The 19448-nt window shown below is 38.0% G+C and overlaps 1 protein-coding gene across 1 annotated transcript in view; it reads right to left on the bottom strand.

The window, feature by feature from the left end:
* The window catches only part of trim71 (tripartite motif containing 71, E3 ubiquitin protein ligase), a 48735-nt gene that overhangs the window by 14169 nt on the left and 15118 nt on the right, over positions 1-19448 (bottom strand). The window contains exons 3-4 of the mRNA XM_014021123.1: positions 11357-11524; positions 4663-4797 (exon numbers count right to left, since the gene is read on the bottom strand). Of these exons, the coding sequence (XP_013876577.1) occupies positions 4663-4797; positions 11357-11524 (303 nt within the window). The remainder of the gene's footprint in view (positions 1-4662; positions 4798-11356; positions 11525-19448) is intronic.

Here is a 19448-nt window from a genome sequence, read left to right on the forward strand (position 1 = left end):
GGTAGGTACGTACGTATGTATGGTAAATGGTACTGAACTTATAGAGCGCTTTTCAAGTCCCTCCGGAACCCAAAGCGCTTTACACTAACAGACATTCATCCACTCACACTCACATTCACATTCACACACTGATGATGGCAAACTACACTGTAGCCACAGCTGCCCTGGGGCACACTGACAGAAGCGAGGCTGCCATGCACCGGCGCCACCGGACTCTCTGACCACCATCATCCTTTTATTGTCCCTAAAGCTCCAATTACAATTGGTGTACCTCGAGTTTTTTGTTTTCCACATGCATTTGACTTCCATCTCCACACCCTTGTACTCATCATTATCATTAATTGGAGGTTCAATTACCCTGGTATGAGGTTTGACCTGAATTTTAGGCAATGAGTAAAATGTAATAATTTCAATAAAATTTTTATTCCAATGTTGCAAGGGTAAAAGGAAATGTTAAATTTAAAAAATACTTTAAGATAGAAAAACGCAAATTTCATTTAGCTTATTGTTCAAAGAAAAAATACTCATCACTTAATTGTAGCACATTTTTTTCTATCTGTTCCTTTTAAAGCAGCAGGATCAATTTTCAGCAGAGTCATGGAGTATAAAGCCTTAAAGAGGGTGGAGGGTTGTAGAACCTGAGGCACTGAGTCTGGCTCTCACTTCACATCAACTAACAAAGGGTACAACACAATAGCCTCACCGGCTCTTTGGTCAGGGAGGGACTCTGAAAGAAGAAAGCATCCAAAAGATCTTAAACTGAAATTTGCATTTGTGGGACTAGAGTTACATTTTATAGTTGGAGAGCACAAAGGCTCACAGTGAGGCTTCTTGACGGACACACAATTAGTTTTAGGTCGGCAGCAGAAGACCACATCAATGAGAGGAACGACTGAGTGGATGAGTTTTGTAACAGAAGGCAAAGACTAGGACGGCGACTGATCTGACACTAATAAAAAAAAACTGTATTTTGATTAGTCCTGACTCATTGGACCACAACATAGAGACAACACACGAGTGAGTTAGAATCACTCTCAAATTGGCTGTTTTTCCCGTAAGTCGTCTCGCTGCAGTCACAAATCTACCTGAAGGTTATTACAACGCTGACTCACTGGGGAGCAGCTTAATCAGTTTTCCCGGCAGGACTGGTGACCATCAAACTGACCGCACCAAAACACCAGAAGAGTCATTCCCAGTATCCTGCATGACTCAGAGCCTGTTCAGCTCAACGCACCAGCTTCTACACCTGAGCTGAAGACAATTAAAAAGAGAAACGGAAAAATGGTCCAGATGGAGAGAGACTTCAAGGTATAATAAAACGCTGCACTAAGATTTATGGGGCTAAAATGACCAGTTCCAGTAAGAACCTTAAAACAGAACATTCCAGATAAAACTGTACTATGGATTACTTTATTTGGAGTTTTCTTTTAGACACATGTAGTGCATACAAGATTTTATTTTATTTTTTACACACTAGCTGCTTTTTTTCTAGAAAAGGACACCTTTATAAAGCTACAGCTGTTTTATTTTGGTAAGTCGTGTCAGCCAAACAGAGGCAGCTCTGAACCATGTTGTTTATAAACACAAGGAAAAGAAACTTTATGATGTCACAGGAGGGTAGTTGGTTAAAACGTAGCGCTACATGTGCCTACACACCTCACATATCCATACTCTGTGACTGCCATGCAAGTTCAGAAGTACCAGCAGTGAATAACATTTTATTTTCAGTCTCTAATTTCAAACATAAAACAGGAAGAAGGTAAAACAGGCCTGACTTGAAAGGAAGTCAACACACTTCAGTGTTTCAACTCTAAAGGTGTTACTAGAAGTTGTTCCATAAGATTTAGATTTAAACGTCACATGATAAAGAGTTTCACTCTAATGTCCTTCATTCAGTCCTGCGAGTTCCCAATTAACGCCTGTCATAGCTCGTCTGCTTGTATTTTTTGTTTTCTCCTATAATTTTATTGTTAAATGTTTGTAGCTATTTGAATTTTAATGACAATTTTTTAGCTGTTTTTATGAGCTGTGCTCTTTATTAAAAACCAGCAATAAAAGTGGTGCAAAACGTTGTTATTTATAAAAGGTAAGCTCTATTCTGACTGATAAATGAGACATCAGGTAAATTTAATTATATTATTCTGTAGAAAGTTTTTGACGTAAGACATATAGAAAAACAGATTTTCTGGTTTGATTAGAATAATGAGAAATCAGACAGGAGAGATGTCAATCTGAAATAAATAAATAAAAATGTTACAATCCCTCTTGTGGACCCATATCTCATCTTGTGAGATTAGTGTCTTGTTACACTCCTGTACATCACATCAATAACTCCAAACCCACATAATAGGTTGCAGCTGAATGCAGGGACGCCAGGTTGTCATTAAGAAGTGATAATGGATGTAGTCTTGTAAAACCATTTGAGGCTGGCAGTGTAGCTACTGAATGTTTTTTACCCATCAGTTATGTTGCCAATCATGCAAAAGCTCATCTGAACATGAAATTACAAACGTAAAAGAAATTACTGGACAACAGAAGTTATAGCAACATACACTCAACTGTTTATACTAATGGAATCTGATCATTTAGTGACTTAGGAAACATTTTCTCCAGGATTATCTCAATATAACTTTTCAGCTTTTCAGGATAAAGTGACCTCAAAGAACAGATAGGATATTTCTAATTTTGGGCTAACAGCCTGTAAATTGTTTATCCTGAGCTCTGTAACTATAAAGCTGGTCTTTCTTTATGTTGTTACTTTTAATGTCCTCATATAAACACAATCAGAGATCTTTAGTGTAAACCCACTTTGGGTCTTTATTAAAGCAAATGTGAAGGTCTCTGATATACTCAATGGGTCACAAATTTCTCAGTGATGTATTTAATCATTTATCAAATCTAGAGTGGAAATCATCATGGCAGTGTTTTAGCTGTCTGTGTGTAATTTCAACAGAACCAAGAGTTTTGTTATGGCTCCATTGAGGCGATGAGAAATTCACCACCCATCCTAAAAACTCCTACATACAGTACGTAAATTTTGGTGTCCAAATAGGGTAAAGCGAGCACAGAGAATGTGACAGTAAATCATGCTAACAAGTATTCAGAGATGGTCATTACAGAAAAAGGCAAACAATGTTTCCACCCACAGAAAAAAAATTGCAGTGTGGGTTTATAAAAGGTTTTCACCTTTTTTTCTATGTTTTATATTATTACTAGGCCTGTCACGATAATAAATTTTGCAGGATGATAAGTTGTCTTGGATAATTGCAATAAATGACAATATTGTTAAGAGACCATTTCAAACTACCCCTCATCCTGGACATCTGCCTCTGTAGTTTCTATAAACAAATATTTTTCTATTCTACCATTTTTAATAGTTACCTCCGCCAAGGGCGAGGTAATGTTTTCGGTCGCGTATGTCTGTCTGTCGGTCGGTTGTTGTCTGTGGACAACATTACTCACAAACTTGTGGACGGATTGTCATGACATTTTTAACACGTGGTTACTGGGCCAAGGAACACACCTTTAAATTTTGGTGATGTTCCGGATCACGATGCGGATACAGGAATTTTTTTTAACACTCTGAGATCGGCAAAGCTGTGATGCTTTCATAGGGCTTCTGTAAAAAACAGTGAGCTGGATTGGACAGCACGGACTTCAAACTTTAGAAAAGTAATGTTAAAACCAGATTTAATAATTTTTGCCATAATATGCGCATTTACAGAACGTTTTGTGACCAGGAAGTGCGTGACTGCACCATGAAACCTATTTTTCCCATTTCCTCAAACACACTACATTTCCGAAACAACCAATCAAAACAGTTTCTCACTACTAGGCTTGTAAACAGAGAGCTGCCAGGCCTCAAAGTTTGGAGACCGGGGGAGCCAGGAAGCACTTTATAAAGAGACTCAAACCATTACAAACTCATACAAGGAGATAAAACAAGACGTTTTACACGATGAAACATGATTGATGAAAACTTAGGGAGCTTAATCCGACACCAGTTTGACAATGAATAATGTCGTGTGACGAGTCTGACTTTATTTTTTATTTTTTCACATTGGACTCCACCGGGAAGAAATTCCGTGCATACTGCCTGCTTAAATGTTTGCTACGTCAGAACTTATTTGGCAAATGTGTTTCCATCTCTGCTTTTGCACATTAACTTTATTACAGGATGGGGGAAATTGGTCTTGGCGGAGGTTTGCACTCTCCGAGTGCTTCTAGTTTCTTATAAATCTTATGCAGCAGAATTTTTTTCATTTTGAAGCTTCTTTTTCACAATTTTTCATCATTTTGTATATTATTATTATTATTATTTTTATTATTATTATTAAGACCATACCGTCTTATAAGTTAAACTACCTTGAGGAAAATATTTTGTTTTCTATTTAACTTAATTTGGATTTGCAATAAATAAATAAATAAATAAATAAGGGTGTTTATACTGATTTTCTGCTATATATTTATATCAGAACGTATGTAAATAATGTTTAAATAATATAATCTCTCTCAGAGATTATTTTTAAGCTTTGATACATTATGTGCAATATATGTAAATATACAGTATATTTTATTTTCCCTGGTTGTTCCTTGTAAATAGAATATATATTTATTTCTGCAAGGTACTTAACCAATAGTGAGTAAAAAGCATCAGCTCACCTTCCACAGAAGTTCACACTCTCTCTCCTCCAGTGCTTTTTTGTGCCTCAGGACAAGCGCCTTCACTTCAGTCTGCACCACCTTTGCCTTGATCTCCACCTGCTCTGCCATGGCCTGGACTTTCTCCATGCTTAGCTGAAACGAGGATAGAAGATACAGGAATTATACCCCACATTATCCAGGAACAGAGATGAGCAGGAAGAGAGAATCAGGAACAATTGGAGAAAAAAGAACAGCCACTCATTGTTTTTGGTCTTTTTCTTTGTAACATTTAAGTTTTTGTCATGAGGAAAATGGAAACCGGTCAGGATTAGGAAATCACCTCCAAGTGCGACAAAATCATCAACTTCCTGCTGAATTTGAACTTCTGCTCATCAGAAGACATTGCAGGATTTATAAACAGGTTCTGACTTTCAAAAGCAATTATTTAAAATTATAATAATAATGACAGTGTTTTGTTAACAAGCAAAAGGTTTATCCTTGCATCCACACAAAAATGCATTTTAGGAGCCCCTGATATTTATTGAAACAAGGATCCAGAGTGAAGAAGTCTTTAAAACGGCCAATCTTTGTGTTTTCATGTGGACAATGGATCCAAACGTTTAAAAACTATGATGTCAGTCCCACCTCTAATCTAATCTACATCCTCTAGCTTGATGGATATAAATTACATGATTACTGTTATGGCGCACAGCTGTGTCACACGTTCAATGTTAATCTGTTTGTCCAGACAACAGGACTCCGCAACGGACTGACCTCTCTTGTTTGATAAGGCACTCTTTGAGCTGGGAGACCTGTGATAGGCTGGAGAGTACATGGGGCGATCTGTGATTGGTTATAAGCACGTCATATGATGTTATCATGGTGTATATTATTGGCTGTGTCCGCTGATGTGTCAACGACGGAGCAAACAGAACTTCCTGATTAAATTCTGTTTGTTTGTCACTCATAATTAAATCATATTTGATTATCATACACGCAGACTTTTCTGGCATTATTCCAACGTGTTTCTGCTTTTTGCGACGACAATTACGTTTGAGTAGTTTGTTGATTATTTGTGTGTATGAGAACAATGACGTGTTGACTAGGATATTTTTAGAAACCAAATTTAAAGAAACGTTTTGAAAGACGTGTGGACAAGTCTTAATGATCAGAAATCAGTTTGGATCTACAAAAAACAAAGGTGATACAAAAAAGGCTTTTGTTTTAACGTGTTTTTTAAATTACCTAATATTAAAAAGTAATTAAGTTTATTTTATTGTCTCAATGTCTAAACATGCAGTTCTTTTATAAAATGAATATTTTATTAGTTTTATTTCAGAATCACTTCATTCATCTCATAAGGAATTTGTTCAAGGGATCCATGATTAGGTGTAACATTGGACTTTATTTGATAAACATTTATTTTTACTGTAAAATAAAGACTGTAAAAATACTGTAGGCTGTATAGTTTTGTAACTTTTTAAAAAATATATTTTAACACGGACAGGGCCATTTTATTTACACACAAAGCATTCTGGGTAAATGATGACGTGGATAGGTCCTCGGTGTGAGCGAGCTATATCCACCCTGAAGGTTAATCTTGGACAATATCTGATGATTGGCTCTTTTAAATGAAACCAGAGATCGTTGACAGAGAGGAGAAGGTAGAAATGACTCAGTCTGTAACTGAAAATATGGATGGAGGACAACAGAGCTGCTTCATGGAAGAAGAACCTCAGCTTAGCCTGTTAGCCTTCGCGCTAGTGCTGATGCAAGCTTATATATAGTAGCTCAGCGCTAGCGCAAATAACTAACAAGCTAAACTGGGGTGCTCCATCCATATTTTCAGTTGCAGACTGAGTCATTTTTGTGTTCCCCTCTCTGTCATGTGGATGGAGGACCTCAGTGATGAGAGGAGAATGTGTAGCGCTGAGCTAATACATATATATGGTGACAGCGTCGGGGCTAATGCTAAAGCTAACAGACTAAGCTGAGGTTCTTCCATGAAGCAGCTCTGTTGTCCTCCATCCATATTTTCAGTTACAGGCTGAGTCATTTCTACCTTCTCCTCTCTGTCAACACTCTCTGGTTTCATTTAAAAGTCAATCATCAGATATTGTCCCAGATTAACCTTCAGGGTGGATATAGCTCGCTAGCAGCCTCGCAATGATGACCTACCCACGTCATCATTTACCCAGAATGCTTTGTGTGTAAATAAAATGGCCCTGTCCGTGTAATATATTTTTTAAGTTTTAGTTTAAAAATGATAAAAACTAAACATCCTACAGTATTTTTACAGTCTTTATTTTACAGTTAAAAGATATGTTTATCATATAAAAGTTTAATGTTACAACTAATCATGGATCCCTTTATGTTTATTGCAGCTGAATGAAATTCTTCCAAAAGTTACATTTTATTAGAAGAGAATATATTTTACAGTATCTATTTTAATTTTACAGGGCTGTAGTAAATAACCTTTCCTGACAGAGTGCAAACAACAACAAGAGGAGACCAGTTTTATTACTACCTGAAGTAATAAAACTCCGGTGTAAAATGAAGGTCTTCGCCTTTACGACGTACAATTTGGCCTAAATAAGTACTTTTCTCTTTGTCTCCCTCTGCCTACAGAGTTTTATCAGGCTTTTCTTCTGGTGTTTTCTGGGAGGTCACAGGCTGAACTGGACCTCACAAGGACGAAGGGGGCGGTGGGATAAGGCTTCCTTTGTCGTATCTGCCACAAAGATCAAAGGTCAGCTAAACCTCTACAGGTCGTGAGCCGCAATCCTCGTCTTAAGACACATACGACCCACCCCCCCATCACACCCCAACTGGAACAAAGCCTGGCAGCAGGGTCTCTTTTCTATGGCCTGGGTGTGCGAGATGGCCGGCTAAAGGAACAACTAAATTACACCTCCAGAGAGGGATGATGAGGACCGTGACCCAAAAAAAGGACGATTATAAGATAGTTAGCATTTTCTGAATTTTCTTATTGATGCTTTTTATTTTCTCTTCACCCAAAGTTATTCTGTTAATTATTGTCCATTATTGACTTCTTCCTGTAATCTTTCCTAGTGCCTTCTTCATAAGCGTCGAGTCTCCTTTTAACCTTTCTCACACATCATCTTCTGTCTTCATCTCCGTCTCCTGCTCCCAGTCTCAGTGTCTCCATCGTCTTCCGCATTTCTCTCCACCCCCACGAACACACCCCTCCACAGGAGCACAGCTTGGAGCACAAAGCCAGTCCAACGAACCAATCAAAACACAAAGGCAAAGAAGCTCTGACCAACCAGAAGGTCACAAGTCCAGGGTGAGGGGTCAGCAGAGATAATGGGTGTAGAGTGGACGGAAATTTTCTCCCTCAGGGGACAGGAGCGTGTGTGCAACGTGTATGTCTGTGTGTGTTTACATATTATCTGGCGTCAGCACTCACTCCTGCGGCAGCCCGGACGAAAGTGGACAAACACGCCAAACAGCACAAGGTGCTGCCATATGGTGGGCGGCGAGTCCACAGACTCACCAGCGTGCTTCCTGTTCAGCTCATTTAATAAATTATAAGCACGTCGATTGCGCTGATGTTCAACTCTTCGCCGCAACATCTGTGCTGCGATATCTTGGAATTTCTGAACAATCCAACAGCCCTCGGCCTGACATAAGTAATCAGACATTACGATACCAAGTTTGACCCATCCAGACAAAAGGTCAGGCTAAGAAATGGATAGGTGGGGCGCATGCTTGGTGAAGGAGATAATACATGCCAGAGTGTCATATGATCTCAGTGAAGCAGCTAGAGTTTCATGTTTTAGGCAAGTATTTACCAAGGTCACAACTCTGCCTCGCCTTCCAGGCAAATGAGATAACACTGGAGCGTCGAACCCAGCCCTGATGACTCAGCTTGTCTGATTTTAAAATAGCTTTTTCCTGTTTAATGTATTTAACAATAAATATGCTTCTACTTAGGCCTGTTATGATTGGCAATAAATCAATTAATCACATGATGAATTTAAATGAGGTTGATCATTTTCATTTGCCTGCTTGTTTTCTTTGCATCTCCTTTTCTACTCTTTAGCGAAAGGAGGAGTGAACTCTCACATCAGGTATTTTCCAGGTGTATGGTCTCTATCCTCTGTAGCATGAGAGCCTTGTTAACAGGCATTTAGCTAGAGGAGCGTCTTCGGTTTTCCAACGCCTTCTTTCAGCTGGCGACGCCTCAGGATGCCTTCAGGCCACCATGCCGAACCTCAGCTTCGTCAAGAGTTGTTTTTTTGACACTACGCAAGTTTCGTTACTTTCGTAAGCAGCATGTGGGATAACAAAAGGTTTTATAAAGCAAAAGGAAGACGAATAAATAGTTCTGGCTGGGACAGAGGAGGGTAGAGATGTTACAGATTCAGTAGCTGTTTTCACAAACTCTAGTCCAGGTCAGTCTATAACTTTTTTTATGAACGTAGATTTCGTAAAACTTCCGTGAGTTTCCTAAGTGTGTGGTATCCGTTTAAAATTATGGTTTATCGCAATAATGTCCAGCAAAATTTGTTATCGTGACAGGCCTACTTCTGAGAGTTTTCATATAAATACAGTAATATATTTGTATTTTGTACAGCATATATTTAGGTTGAAACTAAAAAACTTCAAAAACTCAACTGCAAATAGATCCTTGAGACAAAATATATTTAATTTGTTGCTTTGTTGAAATCACACAATGACATACTCCTCAGTGGTCACAGTTGTTGTTGCACAATATGCTTACTTTAGGTTTTGTGCAATAGAGGAACAAGGTAAATAACGAGGAGGAAATAAGAGAAACAAAAAGGTTTCTTTACTTTATGGAGTAAAAACTGAAAGATCTAAAGTGCACGACAAAGTTAAGTGGCTCTGTGCGATTTTATGCTGTGAGAATAAATTAGGTATAATAATCTTTGCCAGTAGGGAACAGGCGTTTTACAGACACTGACACATTTTTATAAAAATAATCTTCAGTTGTTGGACGTCTGCGTTTCCAGCAGAGAGGACCATTATCCCCGCTCTGACGAGGAGCTCACCCACTTTCAAACTGATTCAGTGTCAAAGAAATATTTCCAGGGAAACAGACGAGGTTTCAGGCAGGCAAAGGTCAGGATGTTGCAATCAGGTCAAACAGAGTTTCAGGTAATTCCAATTTAGCTGGACGTACCTGTCAGAGACTTTATTGAGGTGAACAATAAAAACAAAAGCCGTGACAGACGGAGACAAACATCCTGAGAGCTCGTCTCTGGACAAAGGAATGCAGGATTCAGGCGACGTTTTTTTTAATGAAAATAAAAACATTCTGGAAAAAAATTATAAATAAGAATTGAATTGACCTTTTTTGTCCTCTAATATATGAAGGCATGTGTAGTTTTAATGGTGTACAGGGGATTTACAGCTTTTATTGTAGGTATTCAGGAAGTTTCTAAAAAAAAGAAAGCATGTGAACCACTGATGTACTGTATGTTTATCAGCTCACTCAGTTGGTGGATTATTGGCCAGATTAAGATAAGATATTAAGATTACTAAAATACTGATCAGCGGTAACCCTACTTTAAAGCAAAATGTTTAAATGTATGGAAAAAATTCTTAAGTATGAACATAAGGTTGAGTGTTTGTGTCAAAAAACTAATTTTTTATATTTTAGAACTTTATATCAATCTGTTTCTGTTTTTATTGCAGCTTTTTATCCACTTTAAGTGGTCATACAAACATCTGCTTTAACAAAATAAAACCAACATTTTAAATCTTAAACACAACAATCTGCTTTTGGCTTAAAAAAAAAAACATTTTTTAGCTTTGTGATTTTTAAATTTGCTTGAATGGATATTGATCAAAATGAAAACTACAATAATAGAAGCCAAAGATGAAAATGTGAAATTAAGGACAGAACTGTGACATTTTCTTAATGTTCATTTATTTTTAATAAGAGTTTAATTGAAACACATTAAATTCCCTACGTTCCTTTTGATTTTTCTTACCAAATACAGCATTTACACCCATTTTTTTCTCCAACTTACATGTGCATTTGCTGATAAAAATGAAATGCAAAGACGGTTTTTAGCTGCAACCTAAACTACAATTATGTAAATGAGAGAAGACAAAGCACTGTGTGAGGGAATTGTAAGGATTGGGGGTGTGAGCCAATGAGTGAAAAGGGGAAGGGCGAGGCGTCCACGTCTTTAAAAGAAGAGGGTATTTTTCCTTTCTCTGAAATCCTTTAAATACCTCTCCATCCCCTCCCCCACCCCGCCTGCTAGACTCCTCCTCCCCTTTGACCCTGAGCCCTGCCCCCGCCGGAATGCAACACATGCGACACACCCCCTGTTTTAGGGGCCAGCTGGACACCTTTAACCCCGGGCTTCCCAGCAGCTCGGGACTGGTCACTCTCAAACAGATCTAAGCTGATTGGCGCTAATAGCAGCTCGCTCTGAGCTGCTGAGAGGAAAACTCTAAAGAAACAGCTGCTCGCCTCAGGTTCTAGATGAAATGGAGTCTGTATTCGTGAGCTCTAATCTTTATGAAGACCGCCTTTAAAATACGAGTTCTTTGATTTGTTAAGGATTAATTTTAGTCGATAGGAGTTAGAAACAATAAATTATTCAGGCGTTGCTCCAATGAAATGCTAACACTTAAATTGCAGTTGTTTTATTTTTGTTTACTTCCTGATGGGACAAAATAAAACGATCCCGTTCTGGTTTCTTCTCACCTGGACGGCCTGTCGTCCCTGCTGCGCATCTGCCAGCAGCTGGATGGTGATGGCCCGGCAGTCCTGCACAGCGTCCTGCAGGTAAACAAAAGTGTGGCCCATGTGGCGACCCGCGCTGCACTCCCTGCAGATCGGCACCGAGCAGGTTTCACAGAAGAAGAGAAACACCTGAAGTGAAAAAAAATAAACTAATTTGAAAAACTGTATTTGCATTTGGAAGCATATAAAGTAGTGATATCCCAATGCTAGTTCAAGTATTTCAGTTTGGATACTTGCCAATATGGAGTACCAATACAAAGTCATTAATGCGTTGGTACATCAAAGAGGTGATATCAGAGTACAGGTAAGAGTATTTGAGGCTGGTTTAGAGGGTGCATGAAATGCTCACAAGACAGAAACTCACAGCCTTAATGAAAAAGAGACAAAAGCTCACATTTTTTTAGATTTTTAAAGACAACAAAAACTATGATACTTGTGGCACCTCAGAGTTGCTCAGACATTCCTTATTTTAAGTTGTTCTCACCTTCCACACCTCATGTTTTACCAATATTCTTATTTACTTGAGCAAGATTGAGCAGTTACTATGCTGAGTGTTTTTAATCCCCTGCAATAAGCTTACATTTGTTATGTCATACGTATGATAATTCTTAGTGATATAAATCTTATAGGACTCAGTTTAGGAACACTGTTGGGCTTCAATTGTTGGGAGATTAGTTGGAGACTCCAAATTGAGAGAAAATATAGAAGTCGTTGTCGCCTCACTTAGTTTTCTGGCTGATCATTGAGCTTTAAAAAGCCAGACAATTCTGATTTTGGCAGATACCAAATTTTTTTATAACCAACATTGTGAGGTGTTATAAAGGTAACAATACACCTCCAATGTTCCATTCTTATTTTATTGAAAAACACTGAACCATTGAAACAATACCAACATGTTTTAACTGAACAGCCCTCTCTCACAGCAGAGTAAAAGGGGACAGTGGCTGATTTTCAGATCTACACTGAGGTAGATAAGATCAGTGGATGTGATCAGCTTATCATGCAAGTATCAGCTGATCACCCAAAATTAAAGAAATCTGATTAAATAAATCGGCTGATGATTTATTTGTGAACACTTAGTCTGACTGGATTGAGTGTTTGCAACCAAGTGGCTAATACATCGTAAAACTTATAGCCCCACTTTGTGCACGCGCTTTATAAAACTACATTCCTGACCCCAAACATTATTTGGTAGTCCACCTCCATCCACACCTAACCAGCCTTGGCTGGTTTGTACCGGCCACAGCAGGCTGCCAGAGGGGAGGTACAAGACAGCTTCAACGATCGAGCTGGGCTTGAAACACCCACCCTGGATAGCTCAGAGAAAATCTGTTGCACAACCATTTTTGAACATGTTCAAAATTTAAGTGACAAGACTTCATATGAGAACCTCCAGATAAATCGTAAGACCTTTTAGAGACTCCACCATGAATGTTGTTCGATTACAGCCCAGTGAGGTTCCACCTTAATCAGTGCCCCTCTTCCAAGGAAAAACAAGTTTGTGTATTAAAGATGCATGTAAGTTAAAATAAATTTAAAAAGAATGATAAACCAAATCACAAACAGACTTGCCATACATTTCCATTTTCATACATTTCCGTTCTACGTTGCCACAAACACAGGGCTAATTTAAAAAAAAGAAGGAAAAACAGTCATGAATGCTAAACGAGTCATCCATATGCATGAGTTACCAGGAGGCTCACAATCTCAACACCCCGGAGAGCTTTTCTCTTTCAAAACACCACTAGAGGGGGAAAACAGAAACTAAAGAAGGCAAAACTGGATCAATATCCTCTCTGGGCAGTTTTAACATTAAAGGACATATGTTGTACACAGACGAAACCTTTTATTGCTCCGTTGTTTCAATTCAGCCCATTTGTCAGTTTTTCCTCGCGTGGAATATAAGAAAACTCAAGCTTAGAAAACCTGAATTTTACCTCATTTTAGTACCCATTAAAATAAATAAAATACTAGATTAGCGCTTATCAAGGTTGAACAAACTCCCTACCCCACTCCCTCAGGAATAAACATGTCATTTAACCTTTGCTGCTAAAAACTCAGCTTTTCTGTAAAGCCCGGGTCTGAATGTTGATTGGTTGTAATGGAAAGTTAATTAAATATGCACTGTGCATCATATCCCAAAGAGACACCACATCAATGGCCTCCAGTAGCAGGAGAACCGAGTGGATGGAGAGGGGCCTGCAATCAATCCATCAATATTGGCGGTTCCCTTGGGGAGCGGTCTAATCTAATGAGTCACACACTGAGACACACCTCCCCCTTTACTTGACTTCCTCCTCATTTCTGCCTTCAGCTTAACTCCCTCTTTGGATTCTTCTCCCTCCCTGTTTCTGCTGAGCTCTGGCCTCCATAACAGCCTCTGCACCATCCTGTCACTCAATGCCCACCTCTCCTCTGCCTTCCTGTCCCATCCCTCCCCCGCCGACACCTCCTGAATTCCAGAGGGAATGGGCACACACAAAAGGCAGGAATGTGGCCGAGGAAGAAGGGAGATGGATGAGGACGGACGTAAGAATCGGAACCACTGAGAGGCGAAGGAGCAAACAGGATCAAATGAGTTCTGATGATGGGCCGAGGCATAAAACACGCCAAGCCTGAAATGTTTATCAAACTAAAAGGGTTAGAAATGACTGAGTAAATCAAAATAAAATATATTGCACTTATCATTTCAAATAAAGACTCATGATTTATTATGTTTTTTACCTGATGTGTTCAGGTTTCTCAACAAAGAATAATTTTAAAATAAATTCATGTTATGTAGAGAAATGTGTTTTCTAAAGTAAGCTAGCTGTAGCGGCCATCTTGAATCGGGTCTAAGTTAAATAGTTCTAGAAGTACATTCACTTTTTATTGCTTAACTTTAAATAAAATTGGCCTGGTAGTTTGAGATATTTGAGTTGACTTCAAATAGGTAATGGCAATCATTATTTTTTTTATTTTTAAATAGGTCTTGCTCAAAAGTTAAGGATCCGTAAGTCACAAAAATTGGTCAACTAAATTAAAATTTGCACAATATTTCCTTAAAGAATAGTGAAGTTTGTGACAGGATGCCAACCACTACGTTTAAAAATACAGTGACTGAAAATTTGTCAACAACGTTGATATCCATGGAAGACCCATTTAGGATTGGACATTTGGTAACTTTGATGTTGTGATATATTTACGCTCAAATTTGTTAAGTTTGCGATCTAAACTGAAACAAACTCGGTGCATAACAGACTAGAGATAAACTATGATTTGACAAACTTTACACCGTCAAAAGTTTAAAAACAATATGATCAACTTTACAAAAAAAGGTGTGTTTGAGCGCAGTGCTTTGGTCCTGTTTGATCCAGATGTTTATTCTTGTCTCACATGTTCTCTTTGAAATAGATTCGCAGCAATTTTCCACCTTAACGTCTTGATTTTGCACTTGTCAAATTCAGCCATTTTTGTTAAAGATGTGCATCTAATAATTTTCTTCAAGATTCTTTAAAAGCAATTCTGGTAACCGAACGACATGAGACAAATTAATATAGTCAATCAATTGACAATGACCAATGATAAAAATAACCAGTGACAAAATCTTAATCTGACATTCATTTCACCCAGCAGATTTAATGATCCATCAGGAAATCAATAATACTCATTGACTTTGTAATCACACATGTAGTTTCTATATTTGTATTGAAACATATAGGACTCATCAAAAACACTGAAGCTCTGTTTCATGGAACAGCTTCTATCAAACGGCTGCAGATTTCTTCTGTTCGGTGCCGTCGATGTGTCATCAGCACCCTGTTAGTCCTTGAGGTGAAACACGCTCCCTTCATGAAGTTGTAGATTACATAATACACACGCATCTTGGAGCGCGGGTCAATATTATTGACTTTAACAGGATACACTCTTCTCATTCGTCTTCATGGAGGTCTGTTTTTTCTCTGCCTGCACACATCATCGGCCTCGCTCACACCCCTGATTTATGTCATTTTTTTCAAATTTCAAACAAAGTAAGTAGTATTTGCTTTAATTTGAGGGGTTATGAATTATAAAATATAGCAATAATTTTAGTGATTAGGGACTGGGAATACATGTGTTACATAAACAGACCATCACGTGCAAGGAACGCAAAACACTAAAGATGTGATTTAAGTGTCACAGCTAGAAACACCACAGGAGACACTCAGGACGGGAGGCCTTCAGGCATTCGGAGGAGATTTATAAATTACGATTAACGTGCAGGACAAATGCAGTCAACAAGCAAAAACCCCAGTGTGTGTGTGTGTGTGTGTGTGTGTGTGTGTGTGTTTAAATGTGTGGTGGATTCATTAATGCATCACCAGCTGTAAAGCTCGGAGCAGCAGGCCTCGCTTCTGTTGTGGGAAGTGAGTTATTGTATTTCATTAGCGCACCGGATGTTTCTCATTGTTCCTCTCATCTTGCTTTAGAGCTCATTTTCTGACGTTTTATTTTTTTTCTTTTAGGTGGACACAGCTACAAAACCCAGCTCTGAACCAGAGCTGTTGACTGAGTTAAAGATCGATATCCTTGAATGTTAATTTTGATTATTCCTTTTGATTCTTCAAAAACATTAAAGCTTTTACATCTTGAATCATTGGTATTAGCATTAGGGAGAAGTGTCTAATCTAGTGTAAAGTCAAAATTATCGTTTAGTTTTGTTTGTTTGAAGGAAGTCGGTTTGCATTTTATGCACCAAACATAACAGCACAACATTAAAAGAAAAATGTTAAATTAAATGTATTTAGAGGCAGACACTTGTCAGTAATTGTATGAAGTTTGTACATTTTCACTATAATGGTGATAAAAAAATAAAATAAAACATGATGTGAAAAACCTAAATTTTTTTAGAGACATTTAAAAGATCAGTTTTACTTTAACTGATAATAAAGATAAAAACATGTTTATATATGTAGCATTATCCTGCAGAAAGAAAATAAAAATATTTACTTTATATGACAATGCTATGTTGTGAAAATATACAAATAATTATATTACATTTAATTTCATTGCTAACATGAAACTATAGCATTTTGGGTAGTTTATTAATTTGCAGCATTACTCCACCTAAAAGTAGGAGAAAAAAAATAATACTTTGTGTGTAAAAGTCCTTATTTTGCGTCTCCTGGCTTTGTGTTCCTACAGCAACAGGATCGGCTGCTTTTCCTCCGTCCCTTCCTCCCCTCGGAGAACTGGGGGAGAGGGCAGCGGCTCAGCTAGCCATTTACCGAGCAGCAGGCGCTGGCTGCGTGCACGGCCGCATGGGGGGAGGGGACCGCGGTAATGTCGCACTCTGGTGCCAGAAAAAAAAAAAAAAAAAAAAAACAGGTCTGCTCTGCGAAGTGAGATTCAAAGCTGAATCAATTAATGATGAATAAAAGTTATTATTTTTATCACAGAGAAATGACAGGAATGCACCAATACGGCCTTTTTGAAAAGCAACTCAAAATGAATGAATGAGCAAACTGTTGATCAAAGATGGGCATCGTCACGTCACCCCCCACCCCCGATGTTTCTACAATTCGAGGAGGTAAGTCAGCCGGACGTCACCGCCCTGGATGACGGCCTGAGGAAGGATGTGACTGAGAAAACGTTCACACAGACCCTGATCACAGCCTCTTCGCCAACCTCGCTTCCAGCAGCACAAAGAGACCAAAACCAGTTTTTACACCAGGCTGTAAATGTCTTTATAGCAGCTGTAAAGTCTGGTGCTGTGAGGCGGGGGTCTGTGAGAATTCACTCGCTTTGTTGCAGCAGAGTTTAAACATTTGATTTTGAAAGAATTTCATTTGGATTTTTGTTGCACAAATGGACCCTAGCTTCAGAAACCAAGTGTTATTTTTTTAACCTATAATTATAATTACTCATATTTATAACTTACTTAGTTCATGTCAGTAGAAGTATACATTTTTTGTTACTGTAACTACTCATCTTACTGTGATTGCATTTTTTCCTTAGTGTTGAAGTTAGGTTAAATAAATCCTCTCCATCTCAATCAGTGCATGTTTTAATTATTTATTTATTTATTTATTAAAGTACAAAAGTTGAATAAAAACACAATTCTTCCTGGAATCCTTAAATCCTTCCTGTTTCTAACTACGTGTCAGGACAACCATGAATCAACAATGATCTGGTTTTGTAATTTGGGCCTAAAGCTTGTGAGGCCTTTCAGAGTCTGCCTGTCTACTGGCAAAAAAAAAAAACAAGAAAGTTCAGAAAAGTAAAAATATTCACAAAGACAACATTCCTGCAGCCTGATGTCAGCTGTCAGCCAGCACTCAAACTGATTTATGAACCCTGGTTTCCAGTAAATCACAGAAAAAAAAATCTAGCTAAAAGCAGACATTGGCAAAATGCAACAGCTACAGACTGTAAAACATTTTTAACATTTTATTATCTATAAGAGGCTTTTTCAACATGAATCCATTATTTCACTTCACCAATTATTCAACATCTCTTTAGTTAAAAGATAATTAAATCCATTCATTTGAAATCTTCATTTTAGTAGTGTAGTCTAGTAGCCATGTTTGGACAAGTCTTTATCTAATCAATCTGGTAAAATTTATTATTTCTCTAACAAGAAGTTGGACAGTAGGTCAAACATTTTATTTTAGTTTATTTTTTTATCTTTTTATTTTATTTTACTTTGTTTGTTTTACTTAGAAACCCAATTTAATGTGCCTGAACTTCTTTAAAAACAGAGAACAGTAAAATAAAAGTGTTATATTTACATAAATCTGGGTAAACAGGCAGAGATTTCAGCAAAAATTTGTCATACTGGGGGAAAACAAAACAAAAACAAAAACAAACAAAAGACAATTAAGATATCAAAAGGAATAAAATTGTATAGGTCCTCTGGACGGGTTCTTCTTTAATGAAATGTTTCGAAATTAAGATATCCTTAAATCTTTCATTAAAATCATTTTTGCTGAAAACACCCACGCCTCAGGCTGAACTGCATTAGGAGAGAAAGTTTAAACAAAGATGCTACATTTAACCCCTAATGAAGTGTTATAAGTGAGAATAAAATAAACTTTCACCAGCTGCCGAGGTGTATTTCATTTAAAACAAAAACAACTCAGACCAACGGGGATTTCTTTAACCAACCAACAAATCTTTGAATTATTTGTTAAGGAGAAAATAATCAATTCAGGATGTAAAAACAGTTCGACTAGCAAATAAGGGAACAATCAGAATGATCAATCCACCATAAAAAGGCTCAACAAACAGCACTATTTCTACGACTAGTATTAATCTGGACTGAAAAATATAAATAAATCTAATATGTTTAGCAAGAAGAAACTATTTTATGTAAATTAATTTTTCAAATACTCTAAATGCATTTTTATTTCTTTAACTTCTTGGTCCATTGTTAACCCTCTCTGTTCTCTTTCATTGTAAATTTTCCTCCTCCACCACAGCTCCGCCCCGTCAAGGAAACCCTCCTGGCCTGTTGCCATGAGCGAACCCCCCACAGACACTCCTGCTGATGTTTTGATACAGCCTGGGAGGCGGTGGCTGCAAGCCGGCGCTATGATTGGTCACCATCGCAGCGGAAAAAGAAAACAGACCGGAGTCAGCTGGTATTCTTACTCAGCGAGCGCGCTCCTGACTGGTTCGCAGAAATGGGTGGGGGTGAAGGAAGGGCGTGAGCACCGAGGGGATGAATAGAGAAGAGGAGGAGGGGGAGGAACTGGGAGGCCAGGCTTGATTCATGAAAGAATCAATAAATTGGAGAAGCTGTGTGAATGAAATGTGGAGCAGCTGAGATGTAATAAATGAATGAGCATGTGTTTCTGCAGACACAAACAAACTATTCTTAGTTACCGCCCCTTTACATGGTAAACACCTCACACGCTCACTGCTTCACAGGCCTTTAATAAACACTGCTTACAACTCGTTTTATATAAAAAGCTCATTCACTGGAACTTGTAACAAAAAAATACTATGATAGCAAACACATCAGCCCATTTCCTGATGAATGGAAGCAGACGAATTCAACTTTCTTTTGATTAATAAATGCTAATTAATCTGC

This window comes from Austrofundulus limnaeus, unplaced genomic scaffold (genome assembly GCF_001266775.1).
Source record: "Austrofundulus limnaeus strain Quisiro unplaced genomic scaffold, Austrofundulus_limnaeus-1.0 Scaffold278, whole genome shotgun sequence".
NCBI classification, from domain to species: domain Eukaryota; kingdom Metazoa; phylum Chordata; class Actinopteri; order Cyprinodontiformes; family Rivulidae; genus Austrofundulus; species Austrofundulus limnaeus.